Raw genomic sequence first — 25,402 nt, 5'->3', positions numbered from 1 at the left:
ATGCTGAGTTCATTTGATTGAAAACATAGAAAAAACTGTAATATTGTGAAATATTATTGCAATTTAAAATAGTGGTTTACTATTTTATTATACTTTAAAATAGAATTTATTCCTGTGATGTAAAGCTGAATTTTCAGCACCATTCCTCAGTGTCACATGATCCTTCAGAAATCATTCTAATATGCTGATTTATTATCAATGTTGGAAGCAGTTGTGCTGCTTAATATATTTTTTTAAACCTGTGATACTTTTTTCAGGATTCTTTGATGAATAAAATGTTAAAAAGAACAGTATTTATTTAAATAAATACATTTTTATAACAATATACACTACCGTTCAAAGTTTGGGGTGAGTAATTTTTTTCTTTCTTTCTTTCTTTGAAAGAAATTAATATTTTTGGGATGAGTTAAATGGCTAAAAAGTGATAGTAAAGTAGTAATTTTGATTTTTTTGAAATTTTTGTTTTATTACAGACAGATGTAAAAGAACAATACAGTGAAAAGAACATTGTCTGCATTTTTTTTATCCCCACATTTAACCCCACTGAATTAAGTCAATCCAAACCAAAATCAAAAACAATACATAACCTCCCCCCTCTATTTTGAATTAATGCTGTTCTTTTTAACTTTTTTGTCAACATTTACAAAACATCTTATTATCATGTTCTGTGGAAGGAAGTAAATCATTCATGCTTGAAACAAGGCTGAGTAAATGATGACCAAATGAATTTTTTCTCTTTAAACTACCCCTTTAAACAGACACTTAGTTTCTTAACATAAGTGGGATATGTTAAATACATGCTTGTATTTAACATTATCCAGTTGCACATGTACATTGATTGTTTTCAAACTATGATATCCCAGCATTCAAAACTCTTTTTTTCCACTAGCCCTCACATTCTTTCTTTGTGCATCCATGCACATTTTTTTCAGGTCAAAAGCTGCGTGTTGTGATGAACACAAATGATCCAGACTACGAGCACATTTACTCCATAGAGACCTATGATGATGATGCTCCAATGGTGGAGATTGCTGACTATGACACCACTGTCAATAAAAGCGAGGGTATGTCCATTTTTTTTCCTGTAGGAAAACAGTTTGTTTGTAGCCGTGTGTGCAGATGTAGTATAATATATGGACATTTTGGCAGGTCAAACCGTCTCTTTTGATTCGTTAAAAGCTGAAAGGACAAAATTTGAGGTGAAAGGTAAAGGTAAGCCACTTCATCATGGAGATTAAAGGCTCTATCAAATCATCTTACGCATGAGTATGTTGGGGAGACTGGCTATACCATTACCGTGGTAATAACAGCATTGATGGTGCATATTTTATTCTCCACATTTTTACGGCATTTCCATGTCTTTTTTGGAAACAAAATGCTTAAAGGATTTGTTCATTTCCTGATAATTTACTCCCCCCATTTCATCCAAGTCATGTCTTTCTTTCCTTGGTTGAAAAGAATTTACAGTTTTTGAGGAAAACATCCTAGGATTTTTCTCCATATAATGGACTTCAATGGTGGCCAACAGGTTGAAGGTCCAAATTGCGGTTTCAATGCAGCGTCAAAGTGCTGTACACGATTCCAGCCAAGGAATAAGGGTCTGATCTAGCGAAACAATCTGTCATTTTCTAAAAACACATTGCATAATCACGTTGGAAAGGTCAGGCGCAGTTAGTTCTTTATTTGTGTACTTCAGTTCAAAAAGGTAGGGTAAGCGAAAAATTCTTTCATTATCTACCTCCAACTTCAAAATCATCCAACATCATTGTTTTACCTTTTTTGTGAAGGGTGTTTGACTTTCTTTCTTCGCTTTGTAAACACTGGGTCAGTACTTCCGCCTGCATTACGCATGCGTGGTTATGTAATAAGTGCGGTCGAGCTAGTGCAAAATGAGCATTTGTGGTTAAAAAGTATATACATTTTTATTTTTTTTTAGAAAATGACAAATCATTTCGCTAGATAAGACCCTTATTTCTCAGCCCTTTGAAGCTGCATTGAAATTGCAGTTTGGACCTTCAAATCATTGGCCACCATCCACTATATGTGGAAAAATCCTGGATTGTTTTCCTCAAAAACCTTAATTTCTTTTCGACTGAAGGAAGAAAGACTTGAACATCTTCGATGACATGGGTTGAGTATGTTATCAGGAACTAATCCTTTAAAAATGCTGTCTGTTGGAATGTATTAAACCTTTGTTGTGTCATCGTCTTCAAACCCTTAACAAAACTCTGTGATGATGGATTATCATAATTTTGCACTCTGTAATTGCCGCATACTATTGTTCTTTGCTGTGCTCACTTCCTGTTGTTTCTCTGTGTATCTTCTGCATGCTGTCACCCCGCTGACTCATCTGTATGACAGCTCTTAGTGTGAGATTGTAAGCAGCTGTCCCGCCACAGAAAGTAGCGGGACCTTTCTACAGATCTGTGCGGCGCTCTGAACTATAGAAAGATGCCATAATGACAAGTTTCGAAGTTGAATGTGCCTTGTTTGCATTTCTGCATTTTAACAGTGTCTTTCACCATATTGTTCAGTTTGCAGTAATTCAGGATAAAACTTTTGAATGGTTGTGTATTCTGTGGAACAAATGAAGAATTTGTGAGTATCCTTTACCATTCAACCATTTAATTTTTTCTTAATGTGTGTTTTAAGAGTCCTGCATCTTGCCCATGGAGGAGGGTAATTGTTCCCACTTTACTCTGCGCTGGTACTTTAATTCTGAGGTGGGCGTCTGTAGACCTTTTATCTACAGCGGCTGTGGAGGAAACACTAACCGCTTTTTACAGAAGGAAGAATGTGAGAAACTCTGTCTACAACAGTAAAAAGGTACATTAACATGGTGCACTAAAACATATTTCTAAATGGATGGGTTCAGATGTGATTTTTGCACTGTATCTGTACATACAGTTGAAGTCAGAAGTTTACATACACCTGCAAGATCTGCAAAATGTTAATTATTTTACCGAAAAATAATCATCATACAAAATGATGATGTTGGTTGTTTCATTTAGTACTTGACCTGAATAAGATATTTCATTTAAAAGACATTTACATATAGTCCACAATAGAAAATAATAGTTGAATTTATAAAAAATGACCCTGTTTAAAAGTTTACATACGCTTGTTTCTTAATACTGTGTTGTTACCTGAATGATCCACAGCTGTGCTTTTTTGTGTAGTGGTGGTTGTTCATGAGTCCCTTGTTTGTCCTGAACAGTCAAACTCCCCGCTGTTCTTCAGAAAAATCTTTCAGGTCTCACAAATTCTTGTTTTTTTCAGCATTTTTGTGTATTTCTACCCTTTCCATGACTGTATGATTTTGAGATCCGTCTTTTCACACTGAGGATGTAGGGAACTTACAGAAGGTTCAAACGCTCACTGATGCTTCAGAAGGAAAAAACGATGCATTAAGAGCCGGGGGTGTAAACTTTTGAACGGAATAAGAATGTGTACATTTTTCTTATTTTTCTTTTTTTATTTTCGTTTGCCCTTCAGAAGCTGCAGAAGATACTGTTCCCCAGAAGACAAAATATGTTAAATTCACCCTGATCTTCAAATTCAAAAGTTTTCACCCCCCGGCTCTTAATGCATCATGTTTCCTTCTGGAGCATCAGTGATTGTTTGAACCTTCTGTAATAGTTGCATATGAGTCCCACACTTGTCCTCAGTGTGAAAAGATGAATCTCAAAATCATACAGTCATTGTTGGAAAGGGTTCAAATACACAAAAATGCTGAAAAACCAAAGAATTTGTGGGACCTGAAAAATCTTTCTGAAGAAAACCAGGCAGTTTAACTGTTCAGGACAAACAATGGACTCATGAACAACTACCACTTAGCAAAAAAACAGCTGTGGATCATTCAGGTAACAACACAGTACTTTTGAACAGGGTCATTTTTATAAATTCAACTATTATTTTCTCTTATGGACTATATGTAAATGTCTTTTATGTGAAATATCCAGGTCAGTACTAAATAAAAAATAACATGTATTTTGTATGATCCCTCTTATTTTGGTAAAATAATTAACATTTTGCAGATTCTGCAAGGTGTATGTAAACTTTTGACTTCAACTGCATATATCTCTATTTCACTAACAAATCTGTCTATTCTATTTTATAGAATTGTGTTTTAGCTTGAAGACGACAGTTGACTGTAAATGGAAGATCTCTAACTCGTCGGCAATCTAAAAAACCTAAACCTCAGTGTTGAACACTGCCATCATGCACAAGAGATCAAAGTAAAGATTAATGTCAACACTTTTCCTCAACGGGACAAGCAAATTTTAAATATTGATCAGACCTTTAAGGTTTTTCTTGTTTTTTATTTATTTTGTGTCTGTTGAGCTGCCAAACATCTGTTGTCAATCTGGATTCATCTGCGTACATTGTTATACAGTAAACATACTACATTGCTTTAACACATGTACATTAGTCCAGTCAGTAGCAGCACACCACATTATCTTTCATTTCTCACTTAATCCTTGATGTCGCATATTTACACCCACTGACATTTTCTCAGGTGCTAAAAACAGAAACTAGAACACACATTGTAATATTCTTACCACATTCATCTTAGACTTGTTCGTAGAATAAGTCTATGCTGTACAAAATTGTACTGTAAATGTAGATCTGTATTTTTTATCTGCTTGAAAATGAGAATGAATGTTCTTGTATTATTAGATGTTGCATGTTTACTTGGACAAATGGTGCTATTTTTAAAGATATTTTTATATTGTGACTTTTTAATGTTTTCATGTATTCCGTTTGTTATATTCAGTGTTTATTTCCATTATAGTGTAAGGATACTACAGTCCTGTTCATTTTAAGTGATGTTGGAGCAATTTACAGTTTTCTTTGCACAAGACACTCCGTCTGCCGGTTGTAATAGCACATAAAAAGTACATTTATACATTGTAAAGGGTTCTTCATGTGTTCAGTATTTGCTTGAAATAAACATTGAAATTTATAAGGCAAAAATAAACATGAAACAAGAGAAAATGTCCATTTATATGTGATGATGGTGTTGGAGCTCTCATTTTGACAATGAATATTAACAAGTGCAACAACAAGTGCATCTACATTTGACCAGCCTTAGATGTCAACTAGAGCCTCATTAGAAAGGTCAGGAACCATCTGTAGTTTATTTGGACCAGAACTACAGTCTTCATTCCTTCCTTTTGCACGCTCTGTTAATTTGCTGTTACTCTATGTTGTGTTGTCTTTTTGGGAGGTAGGTGGGGTGGAGGGGTTTGTTTGTGCATCAATCCTAGTCACACATCTGATGATTCAGTAATGACTCTGGACCATCTTGTTAAGATGCCAACGTACAGTCATTACTACTCCTCCAGGGCTGTCACTCAAACATTGTTTTCATATTCATTTCTACTCATATTTATTCATTGACTACATTTTATCCAGTCCATCTGTTAGGGTATTTTGTTTTATATTCTCATGCCTCCTTAATAACGTTGTTTGAGTGCCAGACTATATTTTTATTCTGTTCATTCTTGAGATGATTTTATTGTAAAGTCAGTCACTGACAAATGTGCTTCAAATGCACTGTGGTGCTCCAGAGGTCAACCATGTCTTAATCTATATTGTGTTCCGATCAAGCCTGGATTGCAGTGAATATTTGGAAAAATTAGCCCTCATGTTGATGCATTTCTCATTCTCTCAGATCACTGCATATGCCTTTTAAATTGCCTTTCCATATCTACTAAATATCCTTGAGAAGGTAGGAGTATGTTAATTGCATTTTGAAAGACTGAGTGACATTGATTTTGATATTGAAAAGCAATGCCCTTTCATTATTGTGCTGAGCAGGAAACATGTATACACTGAAATAAAAAACTGGTGTAGAAATAACTTAAAATTAAAAAATTGCTGATAAATTTCACAAATTGTTACAAAGAATCAGCACTGAAAGAAGTAATTCTTCCAAAAATCAAATTGGCCTTGATCTTTTGGCATATAGGAGGTCTTTGTAAGTTTCATAGCTTAAAACCTCTCCCTCATTATAAACAAAGCTCCAATTTAATCAAGCTCCAAAAACGGGTCGTTTGGATCTGAGGTACAAGATGACATCATGGTCGTGCAAACATTTGCATAAACACTGCCTTCAGAGCAAAGCATCTTTTAATCGTGACGTTAGCCAGTCATAACAGTGGCAGATTCCTGACAAACCTCAAAGGACCCCTTAAAGGGACCCCTCGGTATTAAGACTTGTATGGCTTAATATAAGGTAAACTATGAATTTATGTTACAAGTGAAATTACTGACATACGTAGTAGAAAACCCATGAAAGCCTTACATTATTTAAAAAATCAGTGGTTGCGCTTGGTGAGCTACTGGCACTCCTTGTTGCCATTTTTAGTGCAACACAACTCAGAAAATAAAATACTGATACAATGCCACATTGTGCTGCTTTTGGTTGAAATTTTCAGTCAAAGGGCAACAATAGATGCGATGCAAGTCTTTACTGCTTTCCTAGCGATAAGAAGATGAGAAAATAATGGGAAGATGCCTGTGGATGAATTAAACTTTCTAAAGACCCACATCTTTGTTCTCTCCAATTTAGCCCTGTTGCCTTTGAGGCTTTTAATAGACCACAGCAACTAAAAGAGCTTACAGACGGCACAGACAAACGCTAGATGCCATCCTGGCAGGATGTAAACATGCCAACACTTGATGATGATGCTGCAGGCACTGAAGGAGTTTCTCAGTGCGGATTTCACCTGATATCTGGGTGTGTTTAGACTTGTGTGGAAAATTGATGGTACAGCATTTTGCTTTGAGCCTGTGCTTATATCCATCGCCACCTGTAAGCTCTTTCAGTAGCTGTGGTCATTGCATCAATATTTTATTTTCTGAGTTGTGTTGTCGTAAAAATAACGTAGCTCAGTGCCAGTAGCTCACTGAGTGCAACCGTTCTACATAATCAAAACAATGATGCACCCCCATAGTCTAAAATATATATAAAACAATGTGGATTTTTAAAATAACATAAATCTTTATTGGGTTTTCTACTACATATTTCAGTTAGAGACATCATTTACGTTATATTAAACCATACAAGTCTTAAAGGGGTCGTCGGATGCTAAGTTCACTTTTTCATGTTGTTTGAACATTAATGTGTGTTGGCAGTGTATGTACAAATCTACCCTATAATGATAAAAATCCATGCAGTGGTTTTTAATTAATCTGTAAAAATAATATCCCCTTTTTCAAATCGAGCCGTTCTCAGATGCCTGTCGGTGTGACGTCACACCAACAGAGGCCGCTCCCACAATAGTTGATTGACATGAGCTCTTACCTCAGATCAGCTGTCACAGTCCAGCAACTTTCCATGTTTTGATGCCAGAGCAGGGGTGTAAGTTAGACAAGAATATCTCCGATTGAGCGATTGAGGTGTTGTGTTGCTGGATGTAATAATGAACATATTGGTCGTCATTTACTATTGACATCTGAGCCGCTGAACATGCAGTAGATTATGTTTGTTTGTGAAGGGAATGCGCCTCCCGATCTACATATATCCGTCTATGTTCGCGCCAATCATTCATGATCCTTATACACACTTACAGCAGATTTTTTTATGAATCGTTGCGATCGCCTTTCCTTATAACATGGTAGTTAGGAAGTTTAGCGGCTAAATGCAGCTAAATGCGGCTAATGTAAACAAGACCGTCTTTCCACAGAGAGAAGAGAGGGGCGGTGCTAGCAGAGCTCATTTGCATTTAAAGGAACAACCCCTTAGAATGAGATAATTTTTGCAGAGCTGATTTTGGCAATGTAGAAAGGGTGTTGTTTTACAAAACCATTGAGAATTTTTAATCAAAGTATATTAGAGACTTTTCATTAAGACCCTAAAGAATCATATCAACTTGTGGAAAATGGGCATCCGATGACCCCTTTAATACCTGGGGTTCCCTTTAAAACAGGTGTTTTAGAAGGTCATAATAAGGGTTGAAATTAATCAGTTTTTCACATATTTATTTGTTTTGGGTGTTTTTGTGTAAAAACAAAAAAAAATTAACATTATAAGTAAACCTCAAGGAACATATTAAAATAATATTTAAAAAAAAATCCATGTCATGACCCCTTCAAAATAGTCCATGTTACATCAGTGGTTCAACCTTCATTGTATAAAGCTGCAAAAATACTTTTTGTGCGCAAAGAAAACAAAAACAACGACTTTATTCAAATATTTCCTCTCTCTTGGGACAACCCTCGGCCATTAGGGAGAGTATCACGACGACATTCTTCTGCTCGTAAACACAGCGCGGCGCATGCGTGTTATAAGGCACTCTCAAAAATGGCAGAGGACTGTCCTAAAAGAGAACAAATTGTTAAATAAAGTCGTTTTTGTTTTCTTAGTGCACAAAAAGTATTCTTATAGCTTCATAAAGATTTTAGATTTCAAAAATATCTTAATTTGTGCTCTGAAGATAAACAAAGGTCTTAAGGGTTTGGAACGACATGAGGGTGAGTAACGTTAATGACAGAATTTTCATTTTTGACTGAACTATCCCTTTAATATAATGTGAATTATAAAATAAAGAAAACAAATAATAAAAAACAGTATCACAATGTCCCCACAGAAACCATATTTTAAAAAAATACCGCGAAGCCTGCGGTTTGTATGTGTGTGTGGATGCGCCTATTTGTGTGCGGGGTGGGGGGGAGCGGGTTCAGTACGTCTAGTACACAGGATAGCGGCACTCATGGGTACTCTCAGAAGCACGGTGGCGATTTCTATCACCGTTTAGCACCACTGAAGGTGCGACATTTATTCCGGGCACGTACCTGACAGCGGACTGTCCTGAAGCCCCTAGGAATCTCGCGCTCTAGTAGAGTGAGAGAAAGAGAGAGAGTAGCGCGCGCGGACCGCAGTGGAATGTAGCGGGGATTCCCGGCGTGCGGGGCAAGGTGAGTAAAAACCTCCTTGATGCATCTTCTCACACTACTCACGAGGCTATTGATCTTTTCACTTAATTGCCATTCGCTTCCATTTCACCATCACTCTCCATTCGTTTTCGCCTGTTTAAGTGGTACATTTTGGTAAAGCGCGCCTGGGAATAGAAATGATAAAAGACAATCAGCAGTGTCGTTTCATCTGGACTCGACTTCTAATATTCCTTACACTGCAAAAAAGATTGGCAGCAATGTCATATGCGGGGTATGTCGCCACTACGGACGATTTGTTTACCGAGCAAATCCATGTGTTGCCTGTAATCTGCAGTCAGCCCGTGTGTATTAAATACAAGATGTTATTTGAATAGCTACATTGCCAATTAATGTTGTTTTTTCATTAATCACAATGGACACTTAAGCGTATGAGTTGCCTATTATGACAGTTTAATTTGCATGAGGGCATCGATGCTTTCAAACACAACTGGACACATGCACATGCTCAGACACACGTGACTCCAGCAAATTATTGAGGGGAAAAAGTTAAATATGCCTGCGTCAATCATTTGACATTCAGCACACCCATCATCATCATCATCATCTTGCTCCCACATGCACGTACGTTCTCACTGATTACAGTCAAAGGGATTTTCAGATGCACTTTAGATCAGGCTGCAAGATGCCAGTTGAAGAATAGGATGTGTGAGACCGTGTGTGTACATTTCTGATAAGATTAAATGCCACAGCTTGTTTTTAGGACAAGAAGCAACAGTGAGGAACAATGGAGTGTGGAGCAGGTATATAAGTGGCCCTGAAATGTGTATGAAAGGAAAGAGGAATCTAGATCATCAGCTATTTTAGCTCCTTGTAGATGTGGAGTTATTTTGGTTCTTCCCTCTGTAGTGACTGTAGTTTCACGTGTCGTCGCGCTCTTTCATTTCCAAAGAGTCTGTAAACAAATTTAACGCATTTGCATATTCATTCCACTATTAATAAAGCTCATTACAAATCAATTTGGACTCCACGCAACTGTAGGACCCCTTTGTCCGCAGAGACACGCCAGCAGATTCGTTGTCACATGCATATGTGCAATTTGTTGCATAAATGTGTGGTTTGAATGCATCTGCTGTTGCACAATAGGAACATTTTGTGACTGTTTGCTCACATGCGTGTCATTTCAAACCTGTGTTGTTATTTTTTTTCTGTGGAACACAATGGAGACGTCTGGAAATATTTTGATGAGGCTTTACAAGTTTGATATGATGTGGCAGTTTTAATATGAAGAATGAAGAAAAAGATATTATAGTTATCCAAAGCTAGAACTATTAAAAATTAAATTAAATAAATAATTAAATTAATTTATTTCAGCTAGTAGCCAAAGCATCATTTCTTTTATTTAACTTGATGTAGTAAAATAACTAAAACTAAAATAAAAATGAACAAAACTTATACAGACGTATTTACAAACTACAATAAAAATGATAAAAACACACAAAAAAAAATTTGAAAACAGAAAATACAAAAATAAAAACGTATTATATACTGCCGTTCAAAAGTTGATTTTTTTTTTTTTAAAGAAGTTTCTTATGCTCATCAAGGCTGCATTTAATATTGTGAAATATTATGCAGTCTAAAATAATGGGTTTCTATTTTAATATATTTTAAAATATAATTTATTCCTGTGATGCAAAGCTGAATTTTCACCAGCCATTACTCCAGTCTTAAGTGTTACATAATCCTTAAGAAATCATTCTAATATGCTGATTTATTTCTTTTATTATCAATGTTGGAAACAGTTGTGCTGCTTAATATTTTTTATGGAACCTGTGATTCTTTTTTCAGGATTCTTTGATAAATAAAAAGTTAAAAAAAGAACAGTATTTATTCAAAATAGAATCTTTTCACACTAACAAGTCTATTACTTTCTATCAATTTAACACATTTTTGGTGAATAAAAAAATTACATTTCTTTCAAAAAAGGAAAGAATAAAAATTTACTGACCACAAACTTTTAAGTGGTATTTTATAGTGTCATAAAAGATTTATATTTTAAATAAATGCTGTTCTTTTTAACTTTTTTAATTTATTAAAGTATCCCAAAATATTAAGTAGCACAACTGTTTTCAACACTGATAATAAGTCAGCATAATATAATGATTTCTGAAGGATCATGTGACACTGAATACGGTAGTAATGATGCCTAAAATTCAGCTTTGCATCACAGGAATAAATTACATTTTAAAATATATTCACATAGAAAACTTATTTTACATTGAAATAAAATTTCAAATTATTACATTTTTTTCTGTGTTTTTGTTTTAATAAATGCAGCTTTAATGAGCATAAGAAACATTTATTTTTATTAAAAAAAAAAAAAAGAATCTTACTAATCCCAAACTTTTGAACGAAGCTATCACAAAGCTATCAAACGACTTAAGAACACTTAGAACATAGCGAACGATTCACAAGGATGCTTTTATAGTATTCTTTACCTCTCAAAGCTTGACATAGGATTACGATAATCTGTCATTGTATGCAGAAAAGCTCCATGAAGAGCATATTTTGTGTTCCACAGAACATTCTGTTTTGGAGTTTCGAGTGAATTATTCTTTTAACAGACAGGCTACAAACCAGCGTGGACAGACCAAATTGGCTTGGAAAACAACGATAATGAAATAGAGTCTGATAAATGGCAGAAAGAGCTGAGACAGCGTGGTTAGTCTAAAGAAAGATGGATGGATCTCAGGCATAGCACAGTGATGGATAGAGGGTAGGAGGTAGAAACAAACTCCTCCAGCGATTTCACAACACACTGTGCACCTGCACCTCCCACTCATCTCTCATTCTCTCCCTCTCCTTCACTACTCCTTAGTTTTATACATGCGACGCCGTGATCTGCCATCTCTGACAAAAGTCAGTCTTGCTTATTTTTGCCTCAGTCTCACTTCTGTGAGCATAAGATGTCAAGCTTCAGTTATTCGTACTCCAGAATCAGAATCCGAGCCCTAAATCTATGTGTTCCGCTGTCACTCAAAAGTTCCGCCGCAGTGACCTCTTTTCATTACCAGTGTGGCGTGGGGCTCGTTGGCACGCCAGCCTTATTGCCCTCCCCCCCATTCAGTCTCATTGTGTTAAACATCAAAACTTTCCTCCTGCGGTCATTATCACAGATGTGCTCAAGAAGCAAAGTCTGAGCCCCACTTGAACAGCCACGGATGCAGAAACTCTCGATTTTTGTATTTTGACCACTCTTAAACTGTAGACCAGTTGCCATAGTAACAACCATCCTAGAAATGGGATCAGTCTCAAGTCGAACTCATTTATTTATTTATATATTTATGATTTTTTGGGGGGGAATGACAAGCTGCTGTGATTGCGCAGCCTATAATTTGAGAGCTGCTTGTTTTGATGGCATATGTTTTAGATTTTGAGTTTATTCTGAAAAATAACATTCTTTAACACATTAAATCAGACATTAAGCAGTACACTGTGTACACTACTGTGTCCATAGCCAAATTCATCAAGGCGTCAGCAGTCATTTATGTCCTTGGTCATGTGTGAGAGATCGTTCTGTGGTATAATTCATCTGTCGGAGTAGTTGGACACAAAAACTTGGCTGTGTGTGGGACTGCAGAATCACACATACCTGATTGTTCATGTGTACATCATGCTCATCTTTATTGACTAGATCAATACCTTATTACACTTCAGAGGGACAAGTCATACCCCTATTCCACCAAAATTATGCCAGTGCTCAGTTGGTTGCATTTGTGAATCTCTTTTTTGTGAAGCCCCAGCCTGCGTTTGCTCATCGACTTGAATGAGTGATGATGACGTAACTGACTACGATACTACTAGGGATGCACCAGTATTAAAATTCAGTTATTTTTTTATCATAATAACATTTAAATAAAACAATAAAAAGCATGAAATGTTTTTTTTTTTTTTTTTACAATTTTTGTTTTAATATTTAAAAAAAGTATTTATATAGAAATATTTTAAATATATTTTAAAATATATATATTTAAAATATATATGTGTATATTTTAAAATTATATGCATAGATAGATGGAATTAAATATTTTGTCAGAATAAAAAATAAAACACTAGAAATAAATCAGTAATTTTAAATTTTAAATGTTATTTTTAGATTCTGAAATATATAATTTTATATATTTTTACATTTTATATACAGTATAGATAGATTTTATATAGATAGATAAATAGATAGATTATAGTTAAATATTTTGTCAGAATAAATTAAAAATAAAACAGAAATGAATCAGTAATTTTAAATGTATTAAATGTTATTTTTATATTATAAAATATATTTATAAAATATATGTTTGATGTATTTTCACAGTATAGAGATTAGATAGATAGATTGATAGATAGATGATAGATAGATAGATCACATTTAAATATTTTGTCAGAATAATTTAGAAATAAATGAGTAATTTTAAATGTTATTTTTATATTATTAAAATATATATAGTTGATATCTTTTTACATTTTATATACAGTATAGATAGAATAAATAAATTTAGCTAGAGATATTAGCTATTAGATAGATAGAATACATTTAAATATGTTGTCAGAATAAATTAAAAATAAAACACTAGATATAAGTCAGTCATTTTAATTTTATTTATATTTATATTATAAAATATATATATTTAATGTAGTTTTATGTTCTAGAGATAGATAGATAGACACATAGATAGATAGATAGAATTGTCAAATAACTTTGTTAAAATAAAAAATATATATATTTTGTATTTATTATTATCTATAAAAATACTTTAATAATGTTTTTCATAAAAATAAATATAATATATAAGTCTGGCACCTTGTTGGTGGAAAAGGGGTCACAGTGGATCTCTGTGTGCCCTGCTCCAGTAAATACTGTACATTTTGTATTGCACATTAAAGACTGTGTTTCAAACTTTTCTTTATCTTTCAACCCTAGAGCTGTCAATTATTCACCAACGCCCCAAGAAAACACCTGAGTAGGTGGAGCATGGTCAGTGGGAGTGGCTGGCGTTACTATGCCTGAAGGCACGAGCCGATGGTGTCCATGGAGACAGATGGCAGCTTCACTGGGGGCCACGGTCTGTCCCTCTTACAGGCTGAAGATAGCGTGGGGGCCGGCCTCGCCCAGCAGGAAGGGACGTGGCTCGGCTTCCGTGCTACGGTGAGTGCTGTGCTGCTGCTGGAGCTGCTCCTGGGGGTGGGCGGCAATCTGACCGTGCTGGTGTTATACTGTGGTCACTGCAGCCTGTTGGAGTCCGTCAGTCATGCCGTCACGCTCAGCCTGCACACCCTTGACCTGCTGCTCTGTCTCCTCTGCCTGCCGATCACTGCCACGCTCCTCATCCTGGGCGGAGCCTCGGTTCCTCACCACGCCCTCCTCTGCTGTCTCCACGAATCAGCAGCCAGCTTCGCAAGTGTGGGCACCGCACTTAACCTGTTGCTCATCAGCTTAGATCGCTATGACATCAGCGTCCGGCCGGCCAATCGCCTGCTGACGCCTCGAAGAGCAACCGTTTTACTTGTTGGAGTATGGGCGGTTTCGTTAGCCGTGCCCCTACTACCGTTTGTGGAGGCGGGGTTTGTTTCAGGGCAAGGCGAGGGGGTGTTTGTGCACTCCAATAGCACTGTGCTTTGTTCGGAGTGGGGAGGAACTCTACAGGCTCATTTGTTGCTACAGGTTCCCGTGTTCCTGTGCTCTCTCGCTGTGATGCTGTTTACATACTCGCGGATTCTTCAGGCACTGCGCATCCGCATCGGACGCACGCCAAGGCCCCATCGAGACAGCAAACGGCCTGTGCATCGCCTGTGGTTGCGGCGTAAAAAGTCAACGAGGTCGCCGGATCACCCAACGAGAAACACACCCACCTCCCCACCACCGCTTTCGACTGGTCCGCTTATTGCTTCGGATACAGTTACAACAGTAACCATCAACACTGAGACAAACACTCCCTCGCTCACCACGCCACTTAGCCCCACCCCTACTGTGTCTGTGATAACCTCACCGTTAAGCCCCACCCCCACTGCTTCAATGGTAACCACGCCTTTGAGTTCCGCCCCATCTGTGTCCGTCATAACTAGCCCCCACATCCCCACCCCTGCTACATCATCAGCGACCACACCTTTGAGCCCCATGCCCACTGTGTCCACAGTAAGCACTCAGCTAAGCCCCGCCCCCGTGCAGGGACCGCCCAGCATGGGCGTGGGCGCATCAGTATCGGCCATTTTGGCTCTGCGTCGAGCAGTTCGGCGCCACCGAGATCGGCGGGAACGTCAAAGGCGAGTCTTTCGCATGTCTGTCATCATCATTCTCTCATTTCTGCTATGCTGGGCACCTCTTTCCATCATGCCCCTTCTCATGTTGGCCATCGGGCCCTCTGATTGGCTGGAACGCCTGAGACTCTGTTTCCTGGTACTCGCTTATTGGACGGTAGTGCTGCATCCACTGCTGTACGCGTTCACGCGCCAGAAACTGCGCAAGGTTCTGCATACCCGTCTGCGCAGACTGCGGCCACAAAACACGCAGACTCGCATTCGCACTAATACCAAGATCCGCCGCAAGCACAGGGCAGATTGCAGCGACGCTACTGACCGCTGCCTGACGGAGGCTGTAAGAGAGTGAGTGTTTGTGTGTCTGTGTCTTATAACTAGGCTCACACGGAATCTGAGTGTGCATTCACTTGTGTACGTCTCTCATTTTCTTGTGTGTTTATTAAATATTTCAGACCATTTAAATATGCTTTCACCTGCTAATATGAATATTTTCAGCTGCATTTAACATATTTCACCATGTTTAAATCCAAGGCCATAACCATATTTGTGACCCTGGACCACAAAACCAGTTGTGAGGGTCTTTTTTTTAAATTGAGATTTATACGTCATCAGAAAGCTGAATAAATAAGTTCTTTCCATTGAGGTACGGTTTGTTAGGATAGGACAGTATTTGGCCGAGATGCAACTATTTGAACATCTGGAATCTGAGGGTGCAGAAAAATCTAAATATTGAGAAAATCGCCTTTAAAGTTGTCTAAATGAAGTTCTTAGCAATGCATACTACTAATCAAAAATTACGTTTTGATGTATTTACACTAGGAAATTTACAAAATATCTTCATGAAACATGATCTTTACTTAATATCCTAATATCCTATTTTGGCATGAAAGAAAAATCGATCATTTTGATCTGAACAATGTATTGTTGGCTATTGCTACAAATATACCACTACTACTTAAGATTGATTTTGTGGTCTAGGGTCACATATATTAGGTTAAATCATCTGCCTAATGTCGAAAACAGCTTTTTTAATGTTTCTTGTCTTGTCACATTTAATTATAATTTATATGAATCAGGTAAATCATGGCCTAAATGTTCAATTCAAAACAGCGAAATTAACATTTCTGTTGTAAAACAGTTGCTGATTATTTGTTTACTTATTAGCTACTTACGTCTTCACACTCTTTCACCTCCATTGTGATGGAATTCGCACTCATCTGTGAACAATAATGTGGATTTGATTGGCCATCTCAATTATTTTGACATTGACGAGGGCTGTTAGTCTGCTGAGGCAGGCTAGCCTCAAAATGTAACTTTTTGTCATCCTACCAACAAACAGAGGAGTAGTAATGGAGCGCAGCAGAACAGCTTTGAGGATATCAAATACTTGTTCAACAATTTGGCCGTATCTAATTACTGAGAGAACTTGTAATTACGGCTCTGTTTAAAATCCATTTCTCAGATTTACCCCACAAATCTGTGCAGAAAATGTCAATGAAAAAAGAAAATCAGCAGATTCCGCCTGAGCCTATTTATGACTGTAGGTAAAAAGGTGTGTGCAGGAAACCATTAATGTGTTAGATGTGTTAGACGATATGTGTGAGTCGCTCACCTCTATAAAGGAAATTAAAAGACGTTGGTAGGTCTCTATTGTCCACGAGTGTGTAGTATCATTGGCAACTAATCAGCACAGGGTTTCTAAAGCACACTGAACTCTGAGGTCAACAGGGCACTGTCTAATTAACCAGTAGAGCACAAATGTTCCCATGGTGCTAGGGGAAAAAGAACGAGACTGAGAGAGCGTACCTACAGGTGTGAGTCTGCCAGAGGCCATGTGCAATAAATTCCAAATCCAGGTTATGCATCGCATGATTTCCATATAAATTAATACCAACTTATCGGCATTCATTGTGTGGTGTAAAAAAGTAACCGTCTATCCACCAGTACACACGTGTGTGCACATATTTTACAGTGTCCTTCTCACTGATAGTCTAGAAGGCAATAGATTTATCATTGTGTTTATTAATGTATATGATCAGGGATGTAAATAGTCACTAATATTTCTGTGGTTTGAAACTGCAGCCAATTTGAATTCTGCTCTACCAAGGGCATGCGTACTGGTTCGATCAGTTTCTGAAAATACTGACAAAACAACTTTTACAAAGGCGAAATTATTTTATTTGTGTCCCATATACTGTATGTATATATTGTCAGTGCTGTATATTATTTCAGTTTGAGGTGGTTATTGTATTACTTTACAATAGAGGAGCAATAAGTCTGAATTACATTAATAAAAAGATTCAGCCTCTTTGCTTGTTTGCTTTGTTTGTTCCCAACCTCAACTGTTAAAAGAATACATCTTATCCACCATTTTCCTGAACGCTCGATGGTTTACATTTCCGGTCTCTGGTACTGGTACAAATTGACGTATTTTCCGAGCCGATAATATATGACGTTTGCACTCACATGTCCCGTCACGATTTTGTCAGTTACCCGGATGCGCGGCCATACTGAAGATAGACGAATGCAAACAAGAGCTTGGATTGGACAGTTAATGTACAACTTAATATGTTGTTCTGCTAATTTATGCTGTTGAAACCAGGAAAAAAACATGTGGAAGCTGCTAAATCATATAGAGAAGCAGGAAAAGACACAATATTTTGACCAACTAAAGTTAATAAGTATGAGCAGTATTAATTAAGATATTAGCTTAATATTTCACCTACCTGACCGGAAATGATGAGAACAAACACAAATGTTGTCAAGATTCTTGCCCTGGAAATCCTGGTTCAGTTTGGCCAACCACAAATGCCTTTTGTTCCTCAGACAGTTTTTTTGCACTCTTCTCCTTGATTTGTTATTACTTTTGACAGTCTATAGTACTCCAAATGTTGTTCCTGGTCCGACCGATTAGTACAGTCCAAAACATGACAATAATTGACCATTTTTAGCAGTAATAATCAGCCAAATGTGCAAGTTTCGCTCGGTTCAGTGGCGCCAATATGGCCAATTGATGACGCATTGTGAAAACTCTATTATTTTTTCCCTGCTATTGGAAATTGTTTCAAAACAAGTGAAAGCAAAGCATTCTGTAACTCCATTCTGACCCAACTTTGGGTTTTCCTGCTCTTTCCCAAAGAAAGTTAGGCCAGAGTGAACATGTAAAAACAAGTCTGTGTATTTTGATTCATCCTGATTAAAAAAGTTTGCTTAAAATCAGTCTGAGCCACTTGCTCTGATAGTTAATTGGTGTGTGGTAGTGTCTTTTCATTATGTGAATTTATTAAGAAGTGCAGGCTGCTTTAATATATACAATTAGTCCATGCTGAGAAAGGTTGACTGACTTTATCCCAGTTGATAAAAGTCAAACAGGCAATTAAGAACCTCCTGTGTCTCTGTCAGCGTTTGCAGTCTCACACAGAAGATCAAATGCCATATGAGGGATACTCAATAAAGTACCTGTTCAATCAGTGAAATGGTAGCCTTTCAAACTCTCTCTCTGTCTGAGACCTTAAATGTTATTAATCTTTAAAGGCTTGGTTGCGGTTCAGCCAATATGTGTATAGAGAATGGAAGACTATCTTCCTCATTATCGGCGATAGAAGCTGCACTCCACTTGTGAAGTCTGATCGTATTAACACTTATTAATGTTTGATGACACACTCTGACATTTGCAGGAGCCTAATAATTGGAGGGCCAATAAGGGGGACAGAGTCTTTCACACAGATGTGGATGCCTTAATGGACATGTGAAGAACTCTGACCACACAGGTTAATGTGGGTCAATAACATGTTGCTTGTATTTTTCCAGAATTGAATTACAATTATTTTCCATCGGCCTGCCACTGCAAATATGAAATTGTAATGTGTGCTTTTTTAATATTTATTTAGTAGACACATTGTGTGATTTGCTGTTATCTAAAAACAGTGTAAGAATTGCCCAAAATATTGTGGTGGTACCATGGTACTGTGCAATGAGCTTTTGAATTATTAGCATATTCATGCATGTTATTACAGTACCATTTAATATACTGACCAAAATTATAAACGCAACACTTTTGTTTTTGCCCCCATTTTTCATGAGCTGAACTCAAAGATCTAAGACTTTTTCTATGTACACAAAAGGCCTATTTCTCTCAAATATTGTTCTAAATCTGTGTTAGTGAGCACTTCTCCTTTGCCGAGACAATCCATCCACCTCACAGCTGTGCCTTAGGCTGGCCACAATAAAAGGCCACTCTAAAATGTGCAGTTTTATCACACAGCACAATGCCACAGATGTCGCAAGTTTTTAGGGAGCGTGCAATTGGCATGCTGACTGCAGGAATGTCCACCAGACCTGTTGTCCGTGAATTGAATGTTCATTTCTCTACCATAAGCTGTCTCCAAAGGCGTTTCCGAGAATTTGGTAGTACATCCAACCGGATTCAGAACCGCAGACCACGTGTAACCACACCAGCCCAGGACCTCCAACCAGACCAGCCACCCGGACAGCTGCTGCAACAATCGGTTTGCATAACCAAAGAATTTCTGCACAAACTGTCAGAAACCGTCTCAGGGAAGCTCATCTGCATGCTCGTTGTCCTCATCGGGGTCTTGACCTGACTGCAGTTCGTTGTCATAACCGACTTGAGTGGGCAAATGCTCACATTTGATGGCGTCTGGCACTTTGGAGTGGTGTTTTCTTCATGGATGAATCCCGGTTTTCACTGTATAGGGCAGATGGCAGGCAGCATGTATGGCGTCGTGTGGGTGAGCGGTTTGCTGATGTCAGCGTTGTGGATCGAGTGGCCCATGGTGGCGGTGGGGTTATGGTATGGGCAGGCGTATGTTATGGACAACAAACACAGATGCATTTTATTGATGGCAATTTGAATGCACAGAGATACTGTGATGAGATCCTTAGGCCCATTGTTGTGCCATTCATCCACCACCATCACCTCATGTTGCAGCATGATAATGCACGGCCCCATGTTGCAAGGATCTGTACACAATTCCTGGAAGCTGAAAACATCCCAGTTCTTGCATGGCATGTTTGGGATGCTCTAGATCGCCGTATACGACAACGTGTTCTAGTTCCTGCCAATATCCAGCAATTTCGCACAGCCATTGAAGAGGAGTGGACCAACATTCCACAGGCCACAATCAACAACCTGATCAACTCTATGCAAAGGAGATGTGGCCACACCAAATACTGACTGGTAGAACTATTATTATATTTCACAAAAAAAGGAGAAAAACTTACTGACCTCAAACTGTTGAATAGTAGTGTACACTTTAACCCAAGACACTTAAAAAATACCATAGTATTTCTTTGGTAAGTGCTCATGCATACTGTAGGCACTAATATATGAGAGGTTATGCTAAATATGCTAAATGAGTTTAGTCACAGCTGTTTTATTTTATTAAGCAAATCCATTATTATTGTGAGGATGCACATATGTACACATCTAATTGAGGCAATTACTATGGGTGCATTCAAATAACCTATTTGGAATTGTTCATTTATTTCCATATGAGGAAAAGTAATGTACTTAATCAAATTTACATATTACATATTAAGTAATATAATCAGCATCTTATTCCCATCTCTCTCTTTGTTTCTGTCTGACACTCTGCCTCTTTTAATTTTGAAAACTCAAGTATGCTGATAAGTAAGGATGCCTCTGTTTGTGTGCCTTCATGAGCAAGCAAGGAAAAGAGAGGAGGACGAGAGGGTGGGTGGGAAATATTTTTTCTTACTGTATGCAACATAAAAATACTGCCATGTATTCATTAAAATCTCTCTCTCCTCTTGCTCTCACCATTCTCTTTCTCACACATGGATCTTTTTTAATCTCATCTGTTCCACTCACTGTCATCATCTTTCTTCGTTTTATCACTGACTGTGCCTTGCTTTCTCTCTCCCTTAGTTCTGTCCTCACTCCTCTCTTCTGTAGACTTGCATAAGAACAAAGAAGATCTGCCTGTGCGAAGGGAAAGTCACCTTGGAGGACAGGGAGAGAGAGAGAGAGCGAGAGGGATAGAGAGATTCATGTGGGTGGAATAACTAACAGAAGGATGATTCCCATGTTGACTGAATCAGGCAGCAAGTACAAATTCCCGTGTGTTTTGCTCATAGATTCAGTACGTAAACGTTTTGAGAAACGTTTTCGTGTCATTTATTCATTTATTTACACTTTCTCATAGTTTTCATTGTTCATATGGTCTTATTTTATTATATTAACCCTTGCAAAATCTACTTTTCTTGTGTGATTACATTAATACCAAAATAAGCAAAATTACATCCAACCATATTTAAATCAATCATCGCCCTTCAGAACCTATTCTGGTGTTTTGCTGTACTGAAGCACAAATAAATTACGAGTGGACTAGTTGTATCAAAACAAATCATGTAAAACACTAAATGTGAATATAGTTTACGTTAATATTGTGAACAATACTATATCTAATATTATTAGTTTATAATACTGTGTGCGCCCCTAAACAGGAACGCAAAAATCCGTTATATCACAAGCCGAAATAGCTCAGTTGGGAGAGCGTTAGACTGAAGATCTAAAGGTCCCTGGTTCGATCCCGGGTTTCGGCAAACCTTTTTATAATGTCATATCCACTACCATGCTAAAATCTCCAGAGAGCTGTCATGATATAACTATTATTAAATAACTTTAGGTCAAAAGGCATACGCTATGTTAGAAAAAGCATAAAGAAAAGTTGTATAATACAAAAGGCAAAGCCGATGAAACTTAAAATACTGCAAGTACTAGTGGTCTACCTCTATCCGGGTATGTGGTCTGGCGTACATATTATGACCTGATGGTGTCGCTCTAGTTTTAGTTCATTTAATCCCCCCTGCGATTTTGCTGTTATTACGCCAGAGGGCAATGTTGTTCAGCAATTCAGCAGTTTTACCTCGTGGAAAACGCGAGAGAGGCCATAAAACTTGTGCTGACCAGAAAAGCATGGAAGCCGCTGGACTGCAGAATGACATTACGGTACAGTACCTACAGCATAACATCTTGAACCCAGTGCACCTGTTTTGATGTATACAGCTCAATTAAATGCAGACTTCTTTATGCCTCACAAAGAAGCTACTTGGCCTAAATGTTTAGTCAGTTACATAGGCTACCATAACATATCCTAAAACAAGTTTTACAGTTACAGCCTTTTTTCTTTTCCTTTTTCTTGTTTCTTTGTTTATTTATCGAAATATTTCTTGATAAAATATCGTAAGTTATATCTATAATATCTCAGTCCCATTTATAATATGTTTATATAATATAACCACTATGTATTGCAGTACATTTATTTTTCTCCTACATTTAATACCTCTACATTTAATATTTATTAGACATAGATCGCCCAAAAATGAAAATTTGCTTAGGCCATTTGTTTATTCATCGGCATAGATTGGGAGAAATTTAGCATTACACCACTAGCTCCTTTCACACAGTAATACCAGTAAACTGCAGTAAAATTACCATAACGAATTTACCTGTAACTTCGCTGTTCACACAGGCAAAGATGTAAGCACCATTCACACATCGGTTTAAAATTACCAGTAAATTCTGTGACATCATTAACCAGAAATTACCTCTAAACGGCTGCACCTCCATGTTGTGTTTATAAACATGGAGGAGTATACGGTCAGTGTTTTTGTTGTTTTGTGTCAAACGTTCACACACATGTAGCTTTTTTTTAGCCCAGAGATATCATAGAGGACTTCAAACTGAACTGTCTACACAATTAGCATTAAATGCGTCATCTGCATCAGAATGTTGTGATTGGCTCAGTCTCTTTAAATTTTAAATTTCAACGGCTCTGGATTGGCCCAGAGTACACTCTTACGTCAGCACGTTCTGAATTTGTTTGCGCTAATACCGTAGTCTCCTCCTGTGTTCACAGAGAGGAGATTACCGGTAATTTACTGGTAATGTTACAATTTTTGTCGGAACGAATTTACCAGTATGTTTGAAAAAGGTCCTGTTCACACATGATCTTTTAAAGGGGTCATCGGATGGCCATTTTCCACAAGCTGATATGATTCTTTAGGGTCTTAATGAAAAGTCGGTAATATACTTTGTTTAAAAAATCTCAATGGTTGTGTAAAACAACACCCTTTTTACTTTGTCAAAATGAGCTCTGCAAAAATCATTCCATTCTGAGGGATTGTTCCTTTAAATGCAAATGAGCTCTGCTCGCCCCGCCCCTCTCTACTCTGTGGAGTAACGAGCTGCTCTAAAAGATTGTTTACTTTAGCCGCATTTGTTGCATGTAGCTGCGAAGGTGATTGCAGAGATTCATAAAAAACCTGTATAACTCACGTCTGCTGTAGGTGATGATTTGCACAAATATAGACGCATTTATGTAGATCGGGAGGCGCGTTCCCTTCACAAACAAACATAATCCACTGCATCTTCAGCGGCTCAGATGTCGGGAGTAAGTGACGACCACTATGTTCATTATTACATCCAGCAGCACAACACCTCAATGGCTCAATCGGAGCTATTCTTGTCTAACTTACATCCCTGCTCCGGCATTGAAACAATGGAGGTCGGACTGTTACAGCTGATTTGAGGTAAGACGCTCATGTCAATCAACTATTGTGGGAGCGGCCTCTGTCGGTGTGACGCCAAAAGGGGATATTATTTTTACAGATTAAAATTTTATCATTATAGAGTAGATGTGTAAATGCGCTGCCACACATTAACGTTCAAACAGCATGTAAAAGTGAAGTTTGCATCCGATGACCCCTTTAAGGTAATTTACCACTAAAATCTGTAGGTGTGAAAGGGATCAAATAAAAGTAAACGCAACTTTAGTCCATCAGTTAAGGTCTTGTGAAGCAAAAAGCTGTGCGTTTATAAGAAACAAGTCCATCATTAATGTGTTTTAACTTGAAACTGCAAAATACAAATATATAAAATTCTTCATTTTTATTATAATCTATATAATACTAAATGTACTAAATTTTTCCAGACCGGTTATCTTATTTTTTCTGCTTTCGTTATGTACATGGATGTGTATGTTGTCTCTGATGTTATTGTAATATGCCTGTGATGTGATGTGTAGTCTTAAATCAGTTGAGATTAATTATTGAATAGGTTCAGTTCTGTAAAATGAGTGATTCTAGTTTATCAGAAATGTAGTCTTTACAAGATTTCAGATTCAGTATTTGTAGTGTGCCAGTCTCACTTTGTATAGAATTGACCCATCTGTGCAACATGTGCAAACATGTCTTTAGAGTCACATTTAGCCCAAACACACAAATACACAGAAACACATTTTGGGAACTGGTATTACGTAACTAAAGTCAGCCAAACCCTAAAACTACCGCTTCATCTCCACAGATTCTCTCTCGCACACATACCAAATACACAGAAACATCTTTTGTTGTTCATGTTAAATCGATCAGCACACACTTGTCAGTCAAGCTCTCGTGTTTGACATTCTGTATGCCATCGCGGCTGCTTATTTAAGGTGCTCCCTAATTTATTTTTACTCATAATTCAGTTCACTGAACCCCATGAACTGTTAATTTGACACGTGTGACTGGTATCTGCTACCAAGTTTCTGTTCTCTAATATCTCAGCTTGATGGCATCGAATGTCTGCATAAAACACATAGGTGTCTTTTTTTATTTATGTTGGTTGTTAGGAGAGTGCAGAACACAATTAAATAAAATATATTGTAGGTTATGTTTCCGTTTGGACAGTATGTTTCAGGAGAACTGCCTTCATCATAAAATGTCTCCAGTTTCATTGTTCAGTCCCACGCTGACTTCTCATTAAAGGTTTTATGGTTCTTTATAACCCTTGGATATCTTGCAGTGGCGTAAATATGATTGTAATGTATATCAGAACTATTTGCCAGGCAGATAGTTCGGATATCCACGGAGCTGATAGTCACTCTTGTTTTTATGGTGCAAGGCTTTGTGGAATGTTCTCATGCAGGAAGATAATAATTATATTTGGGGTTAACTCTGACTGTGGTGGTGAAACTTATACCACATTGGCGATCATTGTGTAGTGACCTACGCAAGTTCATTACTTGCTAATGGAAGTGCTATTTTAATATTATTTATATACTGTTGGAGCTTTTATCTTTATATTTAAAATTTTATATGTGCTTTTGTTATTTTATTAGTAACATCAACATTTAAATTTAATTTCAGTTTTAGTTTTAGCGATTTA

At 37.4% G+C, this 25,402-nt stretch overlaps 2 protein-coding genes and 1 non-coding gene across 3 annotated transcripts in view; all 3 read left to right on the top strand.

The window, feature by feature from the left end:
* col7a1 (collagen, type VII, alpha 1) overlaps window positions 1–4,988 on the top strand; it is a 67,001-nt gene extending 62,013 nt beyond the window's left edge. The window contains 3 exon segments of the mRNA XM_051112948.1: window positions 933–1,064; window positions 2,653–2,826; window positions 4,121–4,988. The gene's annotated coding sequence lies outside the window, so the exon portion shown is untranslated.
* A 3,714-nt stretch (window positions 4,989–8,702) lies between these two features.
* LOC127166844 (G-protein coupled receptor 22) lies at window positions 8,703–16,884 on the top strand. Its single transcript, XM_051112455.1, has 2 exons — window positions 8,703–8,925; window positions 13,877–16,884. Exon 2 carries the CDS (start codon window positions 13,976–13,978, stop codon window positions 15,557–15,559), a length of 1,584 nt encoding a protein of 527 aa, XP_050968412.1. The 5' UTR covers window positions 8,703–8,925; window positions 13,877–13,975; the 3' UTR covers window positions 15,560–16,884.
* Window positions 16,885–21,725: 4,841 nt separating this feature from the next.
* trnaf-gaa (transfer RNA phenylalanine (anticodon GAA)) lies at window positions 21,726–21,798 on the top strand. The gene has a single exon. It is a non-coding gene; the product is annotated as a tRNA-Phe (tRNA).
* Window positions 21,799–25,402: the final 3,604 nt, after the last annotated feature.

This window comes from Labeo rohita, chromosome 6, assembly GCF_022985175.1.
Source record: "Labeo rohita strain BAU-BD-2019 chromosome 6, IGBB_LRoh.1.0, whole genome shotgun sequence".
NCBI classification, from domain to species: Eukaryota; Metazoa; Chordata; class Actinopteri; order Cypriniformes; family Cyprinidae; genus Labeo; species Labeo rohita.
Note: the sequence above shows the minus strand (reverse complement) of the source record. Positions and strands in the feature narration are given on the sequence as shown.

Excerpts from the sequence above, each read along its gene's own strand:
- LOC127166844 (XM_051112455.1), top strand. The coding sequence starts at position 13,976 with ATGGTGTCCATGGAGACAGATGGCAGCTTCACTGGGGGCCACGGTCTG.